The sequence below is a fragment of the Pogona vitticeps genome, chromosome 3 (assembly GCF_051106095.1).
Source record: "Pogona vitticeps strain Pit_001003342236 chromosome 3, PviZW2.1, whole genome shotgun sequence".
Classification (NCBI taxonomy): domain Eukaryota; kingdom Metazoa; phylum Chordata; class Lepidosauria; order Squamata; family Agamidae; genus Pogona; species Pogona vitticeps.
Window position 1 is genome coordinate 249041130 of NC_135785.1, and position 16816 is coordinate 249057945.

A 16816-nucleotide genomic window follows, 5' to 3' on the forward strand; every position below is an offset into this window, starting at 1 on the left:
CCCCAACCTCCAGCCCAAGAAATGGAACCCAGCCCAACGCTGATGAATTCTTTAAAATATGTAAGCACTTTATCTACTGATCTATTTGGTTCCTTCTAACTCTGACTGTCATCTTATTGGCGTACAACAGGATCATAACACAGGGAAGGGGCAGTCATTATGCAATGCATCAGGTTGCTGCAACTTCCTGTAGCATCTCTTAAGTAGGTGAACATAAGGGTGTCCCAGTGTTGGCAAAGGATTTTACATCTTCTTTTTCAACAGAATGTTTACTTACTAACTGCAACAATAAAATCCTTGTGTAACTTGAAAGTCATCAAAGGCTCTGCAAGACACCTGGGTAAAACAGTTGGAAAGGGGAAAAGCTGCATGTGTTACTGTATATAAACTTATTTTCTAAGTCAGAATTCCAACTCCCAATTGGTTGTACCCTAGACTAACAGACAAGTGACACAACGTTAGTGTTAATGACATTTAAATAGCAATGCATCTGGGAGATGACAAAGTAAGACTTCCTGCCACAGCCTGTTAAATTACATATACATCAGCAGAAGAAAGCAATTTTTACTACTCATTTCCAACTAATTTCCAAATTGTTTTCTGCTATAGAGATGATCATGCCATCTCCATAGTATTACAGAAAGGAAAAGGATCCTTACTTTAATTCTCAAGTAATGCCACTGTTCATCTAGCTTAAAACTATACTGTATTCCAATTGCCAGTTCTTTTCCCCAGTAGAGGACTTTCCTGCTCATAGTACTTGACTGTCTCAAGTTCGGCTTCTCTGCTGTGAGTCACTCCAGGTGTGTTAGGTCACACACACCCCTTCAGTCTCTGGCACACCATGGCCAATGGTCAAAGATGAAGGAGATGTAATCAAAACCTCATAGAGGGGAACACTGTTTTACAGCAACAATCAAAACTTAAAAGACGTTTTGGATGAAATCCTGTTCAGCTATTACTCAAGAGGAGTAACATTTGGAAGTGAATTGCCTTGAATTATGAAGTCTCAGTAAAAAGCAAAGTGTGCTGCTCATATACTGTCCCACAATGCTTAAAGCACTCTCTTGCTAGTATACAATTTAATTATGCAGGCTACACATTACGCTCCCCGCCTGCTGGGATCTGAGCACTCAGTTTACTGCCCTGAGAAGGGTCGAATCTCGGGACAGCTACCGGAGCACATCAGAATCAAACTTAGGTCATGGACAGACTCTTGATTGCAGTACAGCAATGTAACCACTGCACTACAAGGCTCCTCTGTAGACTTTTATCAGTTGCATGCAGAGTTGCTTGACTCAGTATGGAACAAATAATGTCCCGGGAAATTTTGCATCCAAAAGATGCACCTTTTGTGTAGCAGTGCAACAAGATTTCAGCCTTTGCATACAAGATTGCACTAAACCAGCCATTCTCAACTATTTTTTGGCCATAGCCGTAAGCACAATATGAAAGAATTATGCACCAAAACAGGATTGTATAAATCGTATAACATGTTATAAGTTAGTGTGTGAAGAAATGTTTCCACTCTGTTGCCCCTTGCAATGTGCCAGAGCCCTCCAGGAGGCCATACAGCCCCTGTTGACAATGGCTGTACTAAATTATAAAACATTTGCTCATTTGTACAAGATATCAACAATTCTAAGTAGCTTTTCTGGACAACTTGTGCACCATCCATTTTCCATCTCCCTGCAAAAGTAATTGTGTATATTACAAGATTTTGAAAAGAAGACTGAGAGTTATGGCTGTATTCATTCTGCCCTAATAATAATAATAATAATAATAATAATAATAATAATAATAATAATAATAATAATAATAATAATAATAATAATAATAATAATAATAATAATAATAATAATAATAATAATAATAATAATAATAAAGAAAACAAGGCTGCACTGTTTTGATAAATTCACCAGTTAAAGCAACGTATTGGCCAGAGCTGTGAACATTAGATACCAATTTACAAATTAAACATGTTTCACCCCAAATGAACAGCTTTATAGCACACAGGAACCAAGATGGATAGCTATTCATATATGTTATATTGGATGCTTCGCTCCAACACAATGCAATGGTGTATGCATTATGACAAGCAGGCACAGTTATTAGAAAATTTGGATCCACACAGTGTACTCACCTGAGGTAGTTCTTTAGCCCACTCGTTATAGTTTTATTGTCCCAAACTTCCAAATCAATGTCCATATCAGGAGGGGATTTAGGAGCTATTAAAAGGAAGATTGAAGACAAGACAGCATTATTCCCTCGCTGAATATGGAAAACTATTAATTAGAAAAAAAAGGAATGTGCCAGTACCATCTTTATGTTGGAGATTTAAAAAAGAAAAGGGGACATATTTACATATGTGATGGATTTGTGAAACGAGGAGGAAGGAATTTTTCTACTATTTTAAAAAGAGATTTCGGAAATTATGGGTGTTTACGATGTACAAAAGTGTCCAATGATAGCTTTGTTGAATAGGATTAATTAATAATTATTCTGCTAATGGAGACGAGACTGATATTTGCAAGGAATTGGAAGAATAATCAAATTAATATGGAGTAATGGTCCATGGGGTCACGAAGAGTCGGACACGACTAAACGACTAAACACACAATGGTATAAAGAAATGTGCCAGATGGCCATTAACGATAGTGGGACGTGGTGGCGCTGTGGGCTAAACCGCAGAAGCCTGTGCTGCAGGGTCAGAAGACCAAGCAGTCATAAGATCGAATCCACGCGACGGAGTGAGCGCCCATCGCTTGTCCCAGCTCCCGCCAACCTAGCGGTTCGAAAGCATGCAAATGTGAGTAGATAAATAGGTACCATCTCAGTGGGAAGGTAAACAGCGTTCCGTGTCTAAATCACACTGGCCATGTGACCACAGAAAGATTGTCTTCGGACAAACGCTGGCTCTATGGCTTGAACAGCGGGATGAGCGCCGCCCCCTAGAGTCGGACACGACTGGACAAAAATTGTCAAGGGGAACCTTTACCTTTACCTTTACCTAACGTGAAATTAAGATTAGAAATGGAATATTGAATACAAATAATTTTAAAGGAACTTATTTTTTTAGTGCACGTGTTTGAGAAAAGGAAAGGTTACATCCCTGGAAAGAATAATTATATTTCTAGATAAAAATGGGACAGATACAAAACATAAAGTAAAACAAACAGGTAAATTAGTCCCGAAGGGGAACACAGGGTAGAAAATGTAGGCTATATATATTGACAGGTTCGTTGAATTTTCTTTTTGATGTTTTGTTTTTGTTTGTTATATTATTATCATATTATTGTGTATTTTTAAAATTTTAAAAATAATTTAAAAAGGGATGTATTACAAAGCTTTTAAATTTTTTTAATGTGAGCTTTCATGCACAAGTTCACTTCATGAGACATATTTTGTTTTCACCTATAATGCTTGCACAGACTAACAAGGCTACCAAAATACAATAGCAAATCATACAGTATTTACAAGTGATAAAAGCAGATTGAAATTCAAATTGTAGTTTAGTGTGAGTTCCGAATCTGATTACTGCAGTGATTTAATCACCTGTTTTCTTCTTAGGCAAGTCACTGCACAGAATTTTACAACCTTAGCTGTAATTTCACTTGATGAATCAGAGAGGAGAAAAGAGATATAATGTTTATCAGGTCTACCTGGATAATGTTTTAAAATTGGGGAACTAAGTAGACTGAGTGAATTTTTATAATATGCGCAACACAACAGGACATGTTGCACAGTTTCCACCATAATGGACTGTCAGGAACAAAAATGTTGATCATAGGGGATATGTGAATATTTCCCCTCTATAGAAGCTGAAGGCAGAGCATCGAAATAGGCCAGCTCTACTGCAAATTCTAAATTATACAGCTAATCTGCTGGGATAAAGATTTTACTGTGATTCCTGGCCATTGAGTAATAAGGGACATGTGCTCTGTTAAATTGATTCTCTTTGGCTTTCACAAATCTCAAATGTAACAGGGTGAGAGAGGGTCACCCATTAGACAACATTTTGCTTAGGCTGAAGTTATCTATTAAAACCAGAGGTGCTAATCTGATAGGATTAAGCTTTAACTTCAGACAAAAATGGATTACTCTAGTGCCTCTTCAACATCCGTTATTGTGCGCAACTGAGGTTTTCTGTGAACTGTCAACTTACAAATAAAGGGTTCCATATACAGACTGCTCACTCTTGTATCTGGAGTTGTACATATAAAATGAGATGGAAGAGCGAAGATACAGAACAGGTCTATCAAACCCACTGCTAATGTTCAGTCTAGGAAAGGAGAATTTTAGAAAGTCCTTTGGCTAGAGATGTGTAGGACCTCCAGTTTTGCTTTCTTCTACATTCAGGTTTTTGAAACCTGCTTTCAGTTCTCTGTATGTATTTTGATGAAATCTTCAGAAACAAAGCAAAATGAAATTCATATCCATTTCCAGTATCCAAGTCCAGTAAAAAAAAATATTCTATCACTGAAAGGAATGATGATGAAATATTTAAACATGAGGAGCATCTCAGAAAAAGATCTAGACGGAGTACTAAAATGGCTGCATATACAAGGGTCTAAATCTAGTTGGTGATTCCAACTAGAGTAGTTCTACTGAATCAATGGGAATTTTGTAAATCAACAATTAGGCACACTGGCCAACTGACTGTTGGGATTAACAACTGGATTTAGGACATGATTTCAAAGACAGACCTGAAAAGAATATGCATGTTAAATGGGCTAGCTTTTCAAGTTGTTTCCCCCCCCCCGTCCCAATCTTAATTAAAGGGGGGGGGCACTTCTCAAGTGCTTTCATCCAAACATGAACAGCAGTTGTGAATTTTGTTAGATTTATCAACAAAACCTAGACCAAAATGAAATGGTAATCCATCCCTACCTTTAGCTGCATCTCTCCTTAGACTGAATAATTAACAACATCTGCAATGTGGGTCTCCCCTTAGTTTAAAACCTGCCCATTACCATTAAAAATGATGAAGTAACAATGGTTTCAAACTACCTGGCCTATCTAGTCTTGCCGGTATGTTCAAGCAGCAAATACACAGTGGTAAGTGAACTGACAAAGCAATGTGGTGCAGGTTGGTGCATTCCAGACAAAATACTCACATAGCACTGCCATACTTACAAAACACAGTATTCATTAGCTTCTGAACTTTGGAGTTTACACCACCTATTCGGTACAACCCCAAGATTGTGATGCCTTCAAAGGGGAAAAAAAAACAGAACAGAACATAGTGAGGATCTGTTCTGGAACAGAGTTATGTTTCTCCATTCATATATTTATTTGATTTTATTTAATTATTTATAGAGCTGTACTATGAAGTCTGGAATTTGCAACTGCATTTTTAATATACATGTTTTAGAAACTATCTCTCTCTTATTTCTGCTTGGTACACACAGAGGTATCCCATGAAGACTGTAATCCTATGCATACCTAACCAGAAGACACAGTAGTTTACTTATAAATAAACAGGGACATGACTGGGCTGCATGACTGCAACAGTATAAACACTTAATTGAGAACTATTTCCACCGAACACAGTTTACTTTCAAATTGTATGCATAGTACATGGTGTAAAGCTTTATTTGCCTCCTTTTAAAGTCACAGTGCTATGCTTTAAGATAAAATTCTTGTTATGCTCAGATTTTTATTTCCACCATTTTTAGCACTGCTGTTGTCGGTTTGTCTTGTTCAAACAGACACCTCAGAACAGAAAGCTTTCATCTACTGTACTCACTTTGTACTCTGATCACAAAAACTTCTCCTAAAGTAAATGGAGGTTTCACAAACCAGTATTTTCAAATACAAAAGGTTTATATTTAAAACATTCTCAGCATCTAAAAGCTTGCTTTTAAATGGTATATATTTCAGCAGCACAAGAAACTACTAATTGCTTCTATGCCATTTTAGTTTATTGTACATTTGTATTGTGCCTCACGGTGCAGAGGTTAAAATTGCAGTACTGCAGCCAAAACTCTGCTTACAACCAATCCCAGGTTGCTGGCTTGAGGTTCACGTAGTCTTCCATTCTTTCAAGGTCAGTAAATGAAGTACCCAGCTGTTCCATATCCAGTTCTAACTGTTGCTTCCTGTCCCACATACAGGTTTCTCAGAAGATAGATAAGGTGGTCAGGCACTCCCATTTCTTTAAGGACTTGCCATAGTTTGCTGCGGTCCACACAGTCAAAGGCTTTTGCATAGTCAATAAAGCAGAAGTAGATGTTTTTCTGGAACTCTCTGGCTTTCTCCATTATCCAGCGCAATCCAGCTTGTACTTCTGGGAGTTCTCGATCCACATACTGCTGAAGCCTGCCTTGGAGGACTTTGAGCATAACCTTGCTAGCGTGGAAAATGAGTGCAACTGTAGACTGATATTTTCCAATCCTCTGGCCACTGTTGAGTTTTCCAAACTTGCTGGCATATTGAATGTAGCACCTTAACAGGGTCATCTTTTAAGATTTTAAATAGTTCCACTGGTATTCCATCACCTCCACTGGTCTTATTGTTAGTCATGCTTTCTAAGACCCACTTGACTTCACTTTCCAGGATGTCTGGCTCAGGGTCAGCAACCACACTATCTGGGTTGTCTGGGACATCCAGATCTTTCTGGTATAATACCTCTGGGTATTCTTGACATCATTTCTTGATGTCTTCTGCTTCTGTTTTTTGTCCTTTATCATGTCCATCTTTGCACAAACTGTTCCTTTGATATTTCCAATTTTTTTTAACAGATCTCTGTTTTTCCCTTTTCTATTATTTTTCTCTATTTCTTTGCACTGTTCATTTAAGAAGGTCCTCTTGTCTCTCCTTGCTATTCTTTGGAAGTCTGCATTCCATTTTCTGTAACTTTCCCTATCTCCCTTGCATTTTGTTTCCCGTCTCTTCTCTGCTATTTGTAAGTTTCAGACCGTTTTTGCTTCTTTGGACAGCCACTTTGTTTTCTTGCATTTCCTTTTCTTTGAGATGGTTTTTGTTGCTGCCTCCTGTACTACGTTACGAGCCTCCATCCACAGTTGGTGCTTTAAGCAGTATATAAGCAGCACACTTCACTTTTTCAGTCAATGTTAGTAAACACCATGAAACTTTGCTGCCAAATAAATTTAAACCAAAAAAAGATTTCTGTTGTTACATGCCATCAACTCGCTTCTGACTTATGGTAATCATTTTGAATCAGTGATCTCCAAAATCTATCCTCAACATCTCTGCTCAGCTCTTGCAAACTCAAGGATGTGGTTTTCTTGAGTAGGATAATCTCAAGTTTGTCATTATTGCTTCTGGGGAAGGTTCAGGCTTGATTTGTTGTAGGACTCACTTGTTTGTCTTTCTGGCAGTCCAGGGTATCCTCAAAGCTCTTGTCTAGCCAGTATTTCAATGAATATTTTTTTCTCCCCTGTCAGCCTTCTTTATTGTCCAGCTTGCACACCCACACTCAAATCAGAAATACAATAGTGTGAATGATCTTGGCTTTGGTCTCCAGTGACACATCCCCTCACTTGATGATCTTTTCTTGTTCCTTCATTGCTGTCTTCTGAATATCAGTCGTCTTCTGATTTCTTCGCTGCAGTCTCCATTTAGATTTATGACTGAACCAAGGTATACAAAGTCTTCAACAGTTTCAACTGCTTCATTATCAACACTGAAGTTGCGTAGTTTTTCTGAACATGATTACATGCCCCAAATTGAATAATTTGTGGAACAGAAAGATCCAGTCACTGAAAAGAGTGGAAGTGGTGCACTTGCATGTGGAACGAACAGACCTCTATCTGTTTACCTTTGTGGGGCTGGGATGAGACACATGTGAACAGATGTGGATGAGGTTTGGATGTTTAGCTTTTCCTGGAGGCTAATTTGTGAAGGCAAGAGGAGAAGGGGACGACAGAGGACAAGACAGTTGGACAGTGTCATCGAAGCTACCAACATGGATTTGACCCAACCCCATGAGGCAGTAGAAGACAGGAGGGCCTGGCATGCTCTGGTCCATGGGGTCACAAAGAGTCGGACATGACTTAACAACTAAACAACAACAAATTTCCCAAGGTAGCAACTTTACAAAGCATATAGGGTCAGATGTGATGGAACTGGCCACAGTTCCCCAAGTGTAAACAGGTAAATGCCCCTCAAAGCATCATAAAGTTTATTTTTCGAACACATATATGCACAATACATACCTCTTGTTTCCACTGCATGAATACATTTTCTTACGAAGTTAAAACCAGCTTCATTTAGGAACACTATCAAAAGGGAGGGGAAAAAATAACCAGCACTTGCAATATCAGTCACAATTCAGTAAGCAAAACAAAATGATTACTGCAACACAACTTATCTTAGTATTAACAATATTAACCTAACTTATCTTAATATTGACTACAATATTAACAATACTTTTAACCTAATTTTAAAAACCCTACAAGTTTGATTTATTATAGGAATTCAGCAACAGTATTTAGAAAAAAAACAGAGTAAGTAACAGAATCCTACCATGCCATGCAAAGCAAGATACTTTGTCCTACATGTTAAATTATCATCAGGATTATCACTGAGTACAACTATATCAATATACATATATTATATAGTTTTCACATATTATAATTACTTCTTACTCTTCTGCTTTATTTCTAAAGGGCCAAAGACAGATTAGAAAATATAATTAACTAAATTTATATGATTAATATAATTAATGTTATTCAATTAATATAATTCATTAAACTAGAATAAATTTTCCCATAATTAAAGATAAACTTACTTTCTTCCTTCTTGCTTATAATAGCTGGCAAAGTGTAAATCTAAAAAAGAAAATGGATTATATTGCATTCAGACTGATCACTAGGGGGAGGATTTCTATGACATGTCACATTTTCTCTGCAACCTATACCTGAACCGACAAGCAAGTTTAAACATGTTTATGAGTAATCTGGCCTTTCTCACCAGATTACTCATAAACAGGTCCAAACCCACATATCGATTCATACACAGGCTGCAGGAAAAAATATGTCGTGTCATAAAAATCCTCACATACTCATCATATGTGCATTGCTAACCTTCAGACAAGAGTATCCTAGTTTATTCTCATCAGAACTCTATGATGTCAGATGGAAAACTAGAGGAGGAGAGACTAAGCCCACAGACTTCTATGGGTGTTATACCTATCTAAAGGACTAAAACATGTATGTTTTTGTGGACTGCAGACCATTTCCTCAGATGCGTGGCATATGGAAAGTATTTATGAACCTGCTAGGGCATGGGAATAGGTGTCACACTGAAGTTAAAGTGCTTATTTGGTATCTAGGAATGGCGTGTTACAAGTCTTACGTTCCACAGCAGCTCTTTGCCTGGCATCAAGTGCTACACTAGCAGGTCACTAGAGTGATTTGTCACATGTAAAGGCTGGGCTTACAGGGCCCCAGCAATTGTGAAGTATGTTCAGTTTGTTCAGCTGTGGTCAACAACAGCTCTCCTGCTTCCTCTTCTTTGTATCTACATTGGTTTCTGTCTCCCTATGTCAAGGCTAAATCTTAGCCCACTCTAGTGTAGAGTCATTGAGATAAAAAGGGTGTATATTAATTGTGACTAAGAAATGTCAATAATTTCAGTGAGTGTCGTCTAGGCAAGGCTAGAGTGGATTTAGTCTTCTCTCTCTCTCTGTACATAGACACTTAGAGCAATAAACTATTTCTTTGTCCTATAGCTTTGAATTTCTCTTAACTATTAGCTAAAACCTTTGGTTTTAACTTATTGTTAGCTGCCCAGAATAGTGCTTTTGCACAAACTGGGCGGTGTACAAATGAATGAAATAAAACAAATAAATAAACTGAATTATTCTTAAAAATTACAGCGTCCATTTTAAATTCTTTGCCTCAGAACCAAACCCAGATCCAACCAACACCTACAGAACATAATATTTCCTTACTGGTTCTTTTCCGTCCATAGCTTCCAACCACAGCTTTCTGTTGGATTCGGAAAAAGCCTGCAGCGTAATGATTCCGTGCCTATTTGAAATCAAATAATCATACATATGTAACAGCAATTTACATTTTTTTTAACTTCTCAAATGTGAACATTAAACATGAAAGGTACAAAAGGGGGAGGATGAAAAGATGTTAGGTGCTAGACTAAATCTGAATTGGATGATTCTAGTGCGGCTCTCATCAACTGAATGGTTCTGTTTTTCATGTAAGGTGTTCTTTGTCTCATTATGAGAGTTTTCAAATGGCAAAAAAGCAGGGAAAACTAAATATCACAGTAGGATGAACAAAACAAGAAGAACACTTAGATTCTGATGGAGACATAATGTCTGCAGTGTCAAGGGGGCCTTCTCAAGGAAATCACACGCAAGCTATAGAAAAAGGAAATGACAAATAAAGAGCTTGGGGGAAAGCCTCCGCTCAACTCAGATCTTCTCTTTTCAAACATATACAAAATATTTTAAATCAGTGGTTGGGAACTTAATCGTCACTAGCAAACACGACGGGGAACTTTGTCACCACACAGGGAAACTTTTGTTACAATGTGGTCCATAAATAATGTAAATAATTAAAAACAAACAAACAAGTATACAAACATTCCTAGTTGTATTTGTATGTCTGCAGGCTTCCAGTGATGTACTTGTATGTGATAACACCAAGACAGCAGGAGACAGTAACTTGGCTCTCCAGATATTTTTGGAGGGCAACTCTCATAATCCTTCACAATTGGTTATCCTAGCTAAGCTTGATGGGAGCTGCAGGCAAGAAAAAAAATCCTCTGCAGGAGAACAGGAAGGCTATCTGTAACTATGGTTCTTCAAACAGTCAGCTGTGAACTCACATACCTGGACCACTCTGAAATTGTGCAGCTGCGCTTGCAACCTTCCAGAACAGTGGTTACCAGATGTTCTTGGGCTAAAACTCCCAGAAGCCTTCATCACTAGCTGTACTGGCCAGGATTTCTCAGTGGTGCAATCCAAGAACATCTGGAGATCCAAGGTTGGGGATCAATGTTCTAGAGTGAATACAGAGTTTGGCAGGAGCCCCATGCCCATGCAACTCTGCATGATCATTTGGGCTCCCACCCTCAACTCTGTAGAAGGGAGGAGGCTGGGTTTCATGACTTCAGAGTAGCACTCAAAAAGACAAAGTTACAAGTGTACATCTTTGGTCTGATTCAAGGTGGTTGTTATCTCTGAACAAATAAAGATAAGGTAACTTTAGGTTCTGCATCCCAGTGGAATGGAAATGAAGCTTTGTGACATCATATTAAAGAAAGGAGTTTGCCAAGAATGGTCAACAGACAAAAAGAGAGCATAGAAAGTTTCAGAGGAGGGAGATAGTTGCCAGGAGCCTTTTCCTACTGGTAAATCCAGCTCCTTGTTGCAATTTCCTTCCCAGCCAATTGCATAAGGAACACAGAATAGATCAGAGAGCCCTGATAATCCTCTGAGATAAGCTAAAGCTTTTCCCTTTACGATGGAGATTAGGATAACTGGTCACCATTTCCATATTGCCAATTGGAAACTGCAGGAGTTCAGTTAAGAATCCTGTTACTTCACGCGCTAAGTCACAAGTACAGCAGGCCTACTGAATTAATAGTTATGGAGCTGACTTACCAAAGCAACAAATCTATTCTAAGTGTGATTTACTATGCTACGCAACAGGATTTCATACAAAATTAGACTAATATTTAGGAAGATGTGTGGCTGTACTCTCTTCAATAACTTCAGGCTGGAGTGTTATCATTTTTCTTCAACTATTCAAAACCATGTGAAACATGCAGTATGACATTAATGGCACCATCACAGTTGCAGAAATGTCCCCCAGCAGGGACTGAGGAATCCCCTTATTGACAGGTTTCAAGCAGGCATTCTAGATGATTCTATTTTAGCAGGCTTTACATTGATTTGTTTTGATGCAGACTAGACACTGCCCCCCCCCGCAATATTTTTGGTCTGTGCCTGAGTAACAGCACACAGATCTTAACAAGATTCACCCTCCAATGTTGGTGGGATATTTTTAACTGATTTTCTACTATGGCATTTTTGTGTGCTACTGAATCTCCAGGGCGGAATGGGGAATACCATTCCTGCAAATGGAGATTGACAGGTTACCTACCTGTAATTGTGGTTCTTCGAGTGGACCTCTGTGATTCACACTGTGGGTAATCCGCGCATGTGCGGAGCATCGTTGGAATATTCTAGATCTTCTACGGTAGCAAAAAGATACATTAGTGCAGACCCCTCCCCCCCGGTATATGTACCTTGGTGCCAAGGCTCTCCTTTCAGTCAACTGCCACATAAAGAAAAGGGCGTGACAGTGGGGAGGCCAGGTCGGGATGTGTGAATCACAGAGGTCCATTTGAAGAACTACAATTACAGGTAGGTAGACTGTTCTTCTTCTTTGTGGCCTCTGTGAATCACACTGTGGGTGACTAAAAAGCTACGTCACCTGGAGGGTGTCACACCAAGGTAGATGATAATATAGCATGCCCAAAAGCAGCACCAGATTTCTGCCGAACGTCCAATTGATAGTGATTGATAAATGTGGATGGCTGTGACCATGTGGCAGAGGCACAGACGTCAGTGAGGGGGATCTCTCGAAGAAATGCCGTAGATATCACATGCACTAGTGGCGCTGGAACTCGAGTGAGCTGATGAACAAGCTGGATGGGAGATGCAATTTACTTGGATATTCTCTGTGAGGTAACTTGGAGACCCTTGGCAGGAAAGTGGTAGCTGACAAAAAGTCTAGCTGAGGGTTTCGACGTCAACTGTTCGGCTTTGTGCACCCGCATGGCGGTCGATGTCAGGGGTACAACAGGTTCTCGGTGTTCAGAATGAGATAGAGTAGCTGAGGGACGATGTTTTGCCAGCTCGGAATCAGCTTAATCCATGGCTTTTGCGTGGGATATCGATTTACAAGAAGATTGGTCTATGAGTTTAGCAGGTTGAAGTGATTGCTCCCAAAGCAGAGGTTTGAGCCTAGAAAGGTGATTGCGGAGAACTCTGTGCTTAAAGTTTTTACAGTGAGGGCACGAGGGAGTTTGATGAGCCTCACTGAGGCAAAAAAGGCATTTAGTGTGGCCATCAGAGAGTGGGATTTTGTTGTCACAGACTAGGCAGCATTTGAATGGGCCTGAAGAGGCCATGAACTGGGAAGAAAAACAGAGTGGGGGGGCATTCCTAAGGCCAGAGCGTACTTGATTTGGAAAATAATAATAGGGATTGGTAAAGAAAGACATGTTTAAATAATAAAGCTTAAGTAAATTCCATTCTTTCATTTCAGAAAAAACTCATAGAAACTATTGATCAAGGCTCTCAACATGGTGGTTGAAAAGAAACTGAAGGGAGAGCTTTGGTGCCAAGGTACATATACCAGGGGGGAGGGGTCTGCACGAATGTATCTTTTTGCTACAGCAGAAGCTCTAGAATATTCCAACAAGGCTCTGCGCATTCGCAGATCACCAACAGCGTGATTCACAGAGGCCACGAAGAAGAAATGCAAATAGCTGTAAAGGGGGCGGGGATTACATAGAGCTCTCAGAATTCTTTATGGCAGAATTAATTACCACCTTCAGCCCATAAAAAACAAGAAAAAAGAAACGAAGGTGTTAGGAGGAAAACAAACCCTAATGTCCTAAAGTGAAATTCCAACCTAAGCAGTCGTATTGTGGTCTCGCAGGGGTTCAGTTCCAAGCCCCCTGTGGATGCCAAAAAACATGGAAGCATCAAACACCATCCATTGCAAGGTCTCTGCCTTTGTGGGAGGTTTGATTTAGTATTTCAGGCAGCAGATTAATGGATCAGTGGATACTGATCCCATAGATGGGGGGGTCATACTTATAAGAAGGCAGACATTCATCTGCACACATATGCACACTCAGTACTTACAGCGTATGTAATAATAATTAGAAGGCATAAAGAAAATTGGTGAATGCAATGACAAAAAGCTATCTCAATGGAAATCCCTCACATCACATTGCAGAAAAGCAAAATGCCACCAAGAATGGATGCCAAGGGATAGTAACCCAGTGACCTCACTGAGACACCTTCTCCAGTGTCCCATAGATGAATTATTTATTTATTTATTTATTTATTTATTTATTGATTGATTGATTGATTGATTGATTGATTGCATTTATATGCCGCCCATCTAGACATAGTCTACTCCGGGCGGCTATGCACTCATTGCCTTTAATAGGATCAACAGGCTTCAATAGCAAGAAATCTTTCATATAAGGTACCAACAGTTTAATTTTTTCCTTTCTTTTAAGTCTTGTCATCTCTTCTTTATTTTAACATTTTAAGCCAGAACAGTAAATTTAACAGTAGGAAACCATGGTGCACTTTGTTATTTACTGTACCTGCGGCTGCCAGAGAAGCATACGAACAGTGCATATTGGATTAATGCACAGCCTTATTTCAACTATATGCTGATTTATTAGCAGATACATTTATTTTGTTGTTTTTACTTAGGAGCCAAATTGTGGAAACCATGGTGAGTTAAAAGGGATATATGCAAACTTTTCTATATTTCTGCAAATACTGTATATGAATTTTAGATAGTTCGTCCATCTACTCTTGGTACTGTGAAATTTTCAGACAATAACGATATAAAAAATTAAAAGTCTCAAACCTTTCAACGACTTCAATATCAAAACAGAAGCGCTTGTCAATGGAATCTGTCTTGCGTCGGATACAGGACTTCAACTTGAACACTTCTGGTGTGCTTGGAACAATGCCATTCTAAAAAATATCAGGAAGAGTGAAAATGAAATAACAACTCATTAGATTATTAGCTGTATATCCATATAGAACTGACATCAAATTAAAAGAAAACTTAGTTAATTAATCATGTGAGTTTCACTCAGTCGAATTTCCATGCGGGTGAAAATACTGTGAAGCTGGATGAATAATTTCTTTGTTTTTAGATGCACATGTTTATCATAGCAGTATCTCAGAACAAGAATTTGATTTCTCCATGAACAGGGAGAAGTATACCTCTTTTAAAGTTGGATTTGCAATCTGCTGTTTTTTGTAAACATTAGTCCAACTCAGTGATTCCCACCCTTGGGTCTCCAGATGTTCTTAGAGTACAACTCTTAGAAATCCTGGCCAACATGAGTGGTGAAGGCTTCTGAGGGTTTTGGTCCAAGAACATCTGGGGAACAAGGTTGGGTGGGAATCAATGGTCTAACTCGTTAATCAGAAGCATTGCAGCCCTTTACATACATATGCATGTAAAACACTTGGTTACACCTCTCCTTGTCTCTTTCTTACAAAGTATCCCAAGCTATTCCATGTTGCTGCATGAGACAGAGTGGAGATCTTCTGCTAACCCAAACATCTGTAAAGGCAACCAGCTATTAGCTATTAAGCTATTTTGTTGCTGCATGAAATGCACTTGTTAGATGGACCCACCAGGATCATAGAATGTAGGAATACCTTACAAGGATGAAGGGGAGAAGGCCTTAGATCAACAAACAGTAATGGAAAAGCCTTACAATGGCGAAGACAGAAAGGTTTTAGAATGACAAACAGTAACAATTAACTTTTTTCAGGGAACTCGCAGGCAAAGGAGGAAAGAACACAATGAAAGAGATGACAAAAATGACATATAAATGAAAAGATAAAAATAGCTCTATCAAATGTTCCTAGGAGTTTCCTCAGTGGCAACTAAAGGGATCTGAGGGATAATCATTAGGTGCAGGGTTGTGCACAGTAGGGGGCACTATTCTCAGCAGGAAATTTTTGTGAGAAAAGATGTAGATTTCTAGTCAAGATCAAAAGATAGAGGTTTATAGAATGTGTCTAGTTTCCATCTGAATGAGAGCAATGTAAACTATATTTTTTTTAAAAAAACTAAAAAAACAAAACAAACCACAACCACTAGTTTGGATACACCAAATTCTTTTTTGAAAGGTACATGGTCCGTAACTTGAAATTAAAAGTCACAGTAGTTTTTCCTGCCAGACTGGGTAATACTTACTACTTTCCCTCCAGATTTTGCTTCAGCGAGGCTCATCGTGAATGTTTTTGATCCCTTGTCATAAGTACAGTAATGCTTTATCCAAGTGAACCCTAGAGGTCCTGAAAAGAAAACAAAATGGGGAAAAAACCCAATATATATATATATATATATATATATATATATATATATATATATATATATATATATATATATGTTTATTCTGTTTATTAGAACAAAATCCTTCTGAACAATGATAGTAACGGCAAAATAGGTAAGCAGTTTAAGTACATGTTGAAAACTCTTTTATTCCGCTCAGGATCTGATAATTTTTAAATGAAGGTGAGTCATTACCTTTGCATAGAAGACCACATTGAACATATTTATAAAATGCAAATATAAAACATAACAACAAGAGTGAAGCTAGCACTAACCCCATTATCTAGTGTTCGGCAATACTCATGAAGTATTCACTCACACAGAGACTAAAATGTTGAAGAGTGGATTTCTTCTCATAATTCCTGGCATTTAAATAGTAGCAGGCCAATGGACCAATCACCCCAACCTTCAAAGTAATGGTTAGTCTTATGCTGAAGAGAATAAACTACTGGCGAATATCATCATGACTTTTGTGCCAGCTTTGTCAGTTCTGTCAGTGCGGTAACTGTGGCCGTTATTGCTATTCCGAATGACAAAATTATACTGTAGACTAGAGATGGGAGTATTCGAATATGAATATCCCCGCGCAGCTGGAATTCATAAGGGTCCACCTCCTGGGGCCGCACTATCCACTCATGCATCCTGTGGTGGCCTCGCTCATCCTTCGAATCACTCCTGGAGCGCCACTCTCTTCTTGCTCGGCTAGCAAC

General features: G+C 38.7%; 1 protein-coding gene across 1 annotated transcript in view; it reads right to left on the reverse strand.

The window, feature by feature from the left end:
• The window catches only part of ARHGAP42 (Rho GTPase activating protein 42), a 189913-nt gene that overhangs the window by 17211 nt on the left and 155886 nt on the right, over nucleotides 1–16816 (reverse strand). The window contains exons 9-16 of the mRNA XM_072993618.2: nucleotides 15969–16069; nucleotides 14616–14725; nucleotides 9920–9998; nucleotides 8756–8795; nucleotides 8181–8243; nucleotides 5137–5211; nucleotides 2144–2228; nucleotides 278–336 (exon numbers count right to left, since the gene is read on the reverse strand). Of these exons, the coding sequence (XP_072849719.1) occupies nucleotides 278–336; nucleotides 2144–2228; nucleotides 5137–5211; nucleotides 8181–8243; nucleotides 8756–8795; nucleotides 9920–9998; nucleotides 14616–14725; nucleotides 15969–16069 (612 nt within the window). The remainder of the gene's footprint in view (nucleotides 1–277; nucleotides 337–2143; nucleotides 2229–5136; nucleotides 5212–8180; nucleotides 8244–8755; nucleotides 8796–9919; nucleotides 9999–14615; nucleotides 14726–15968; nucleotides 16070–16816) is intronic.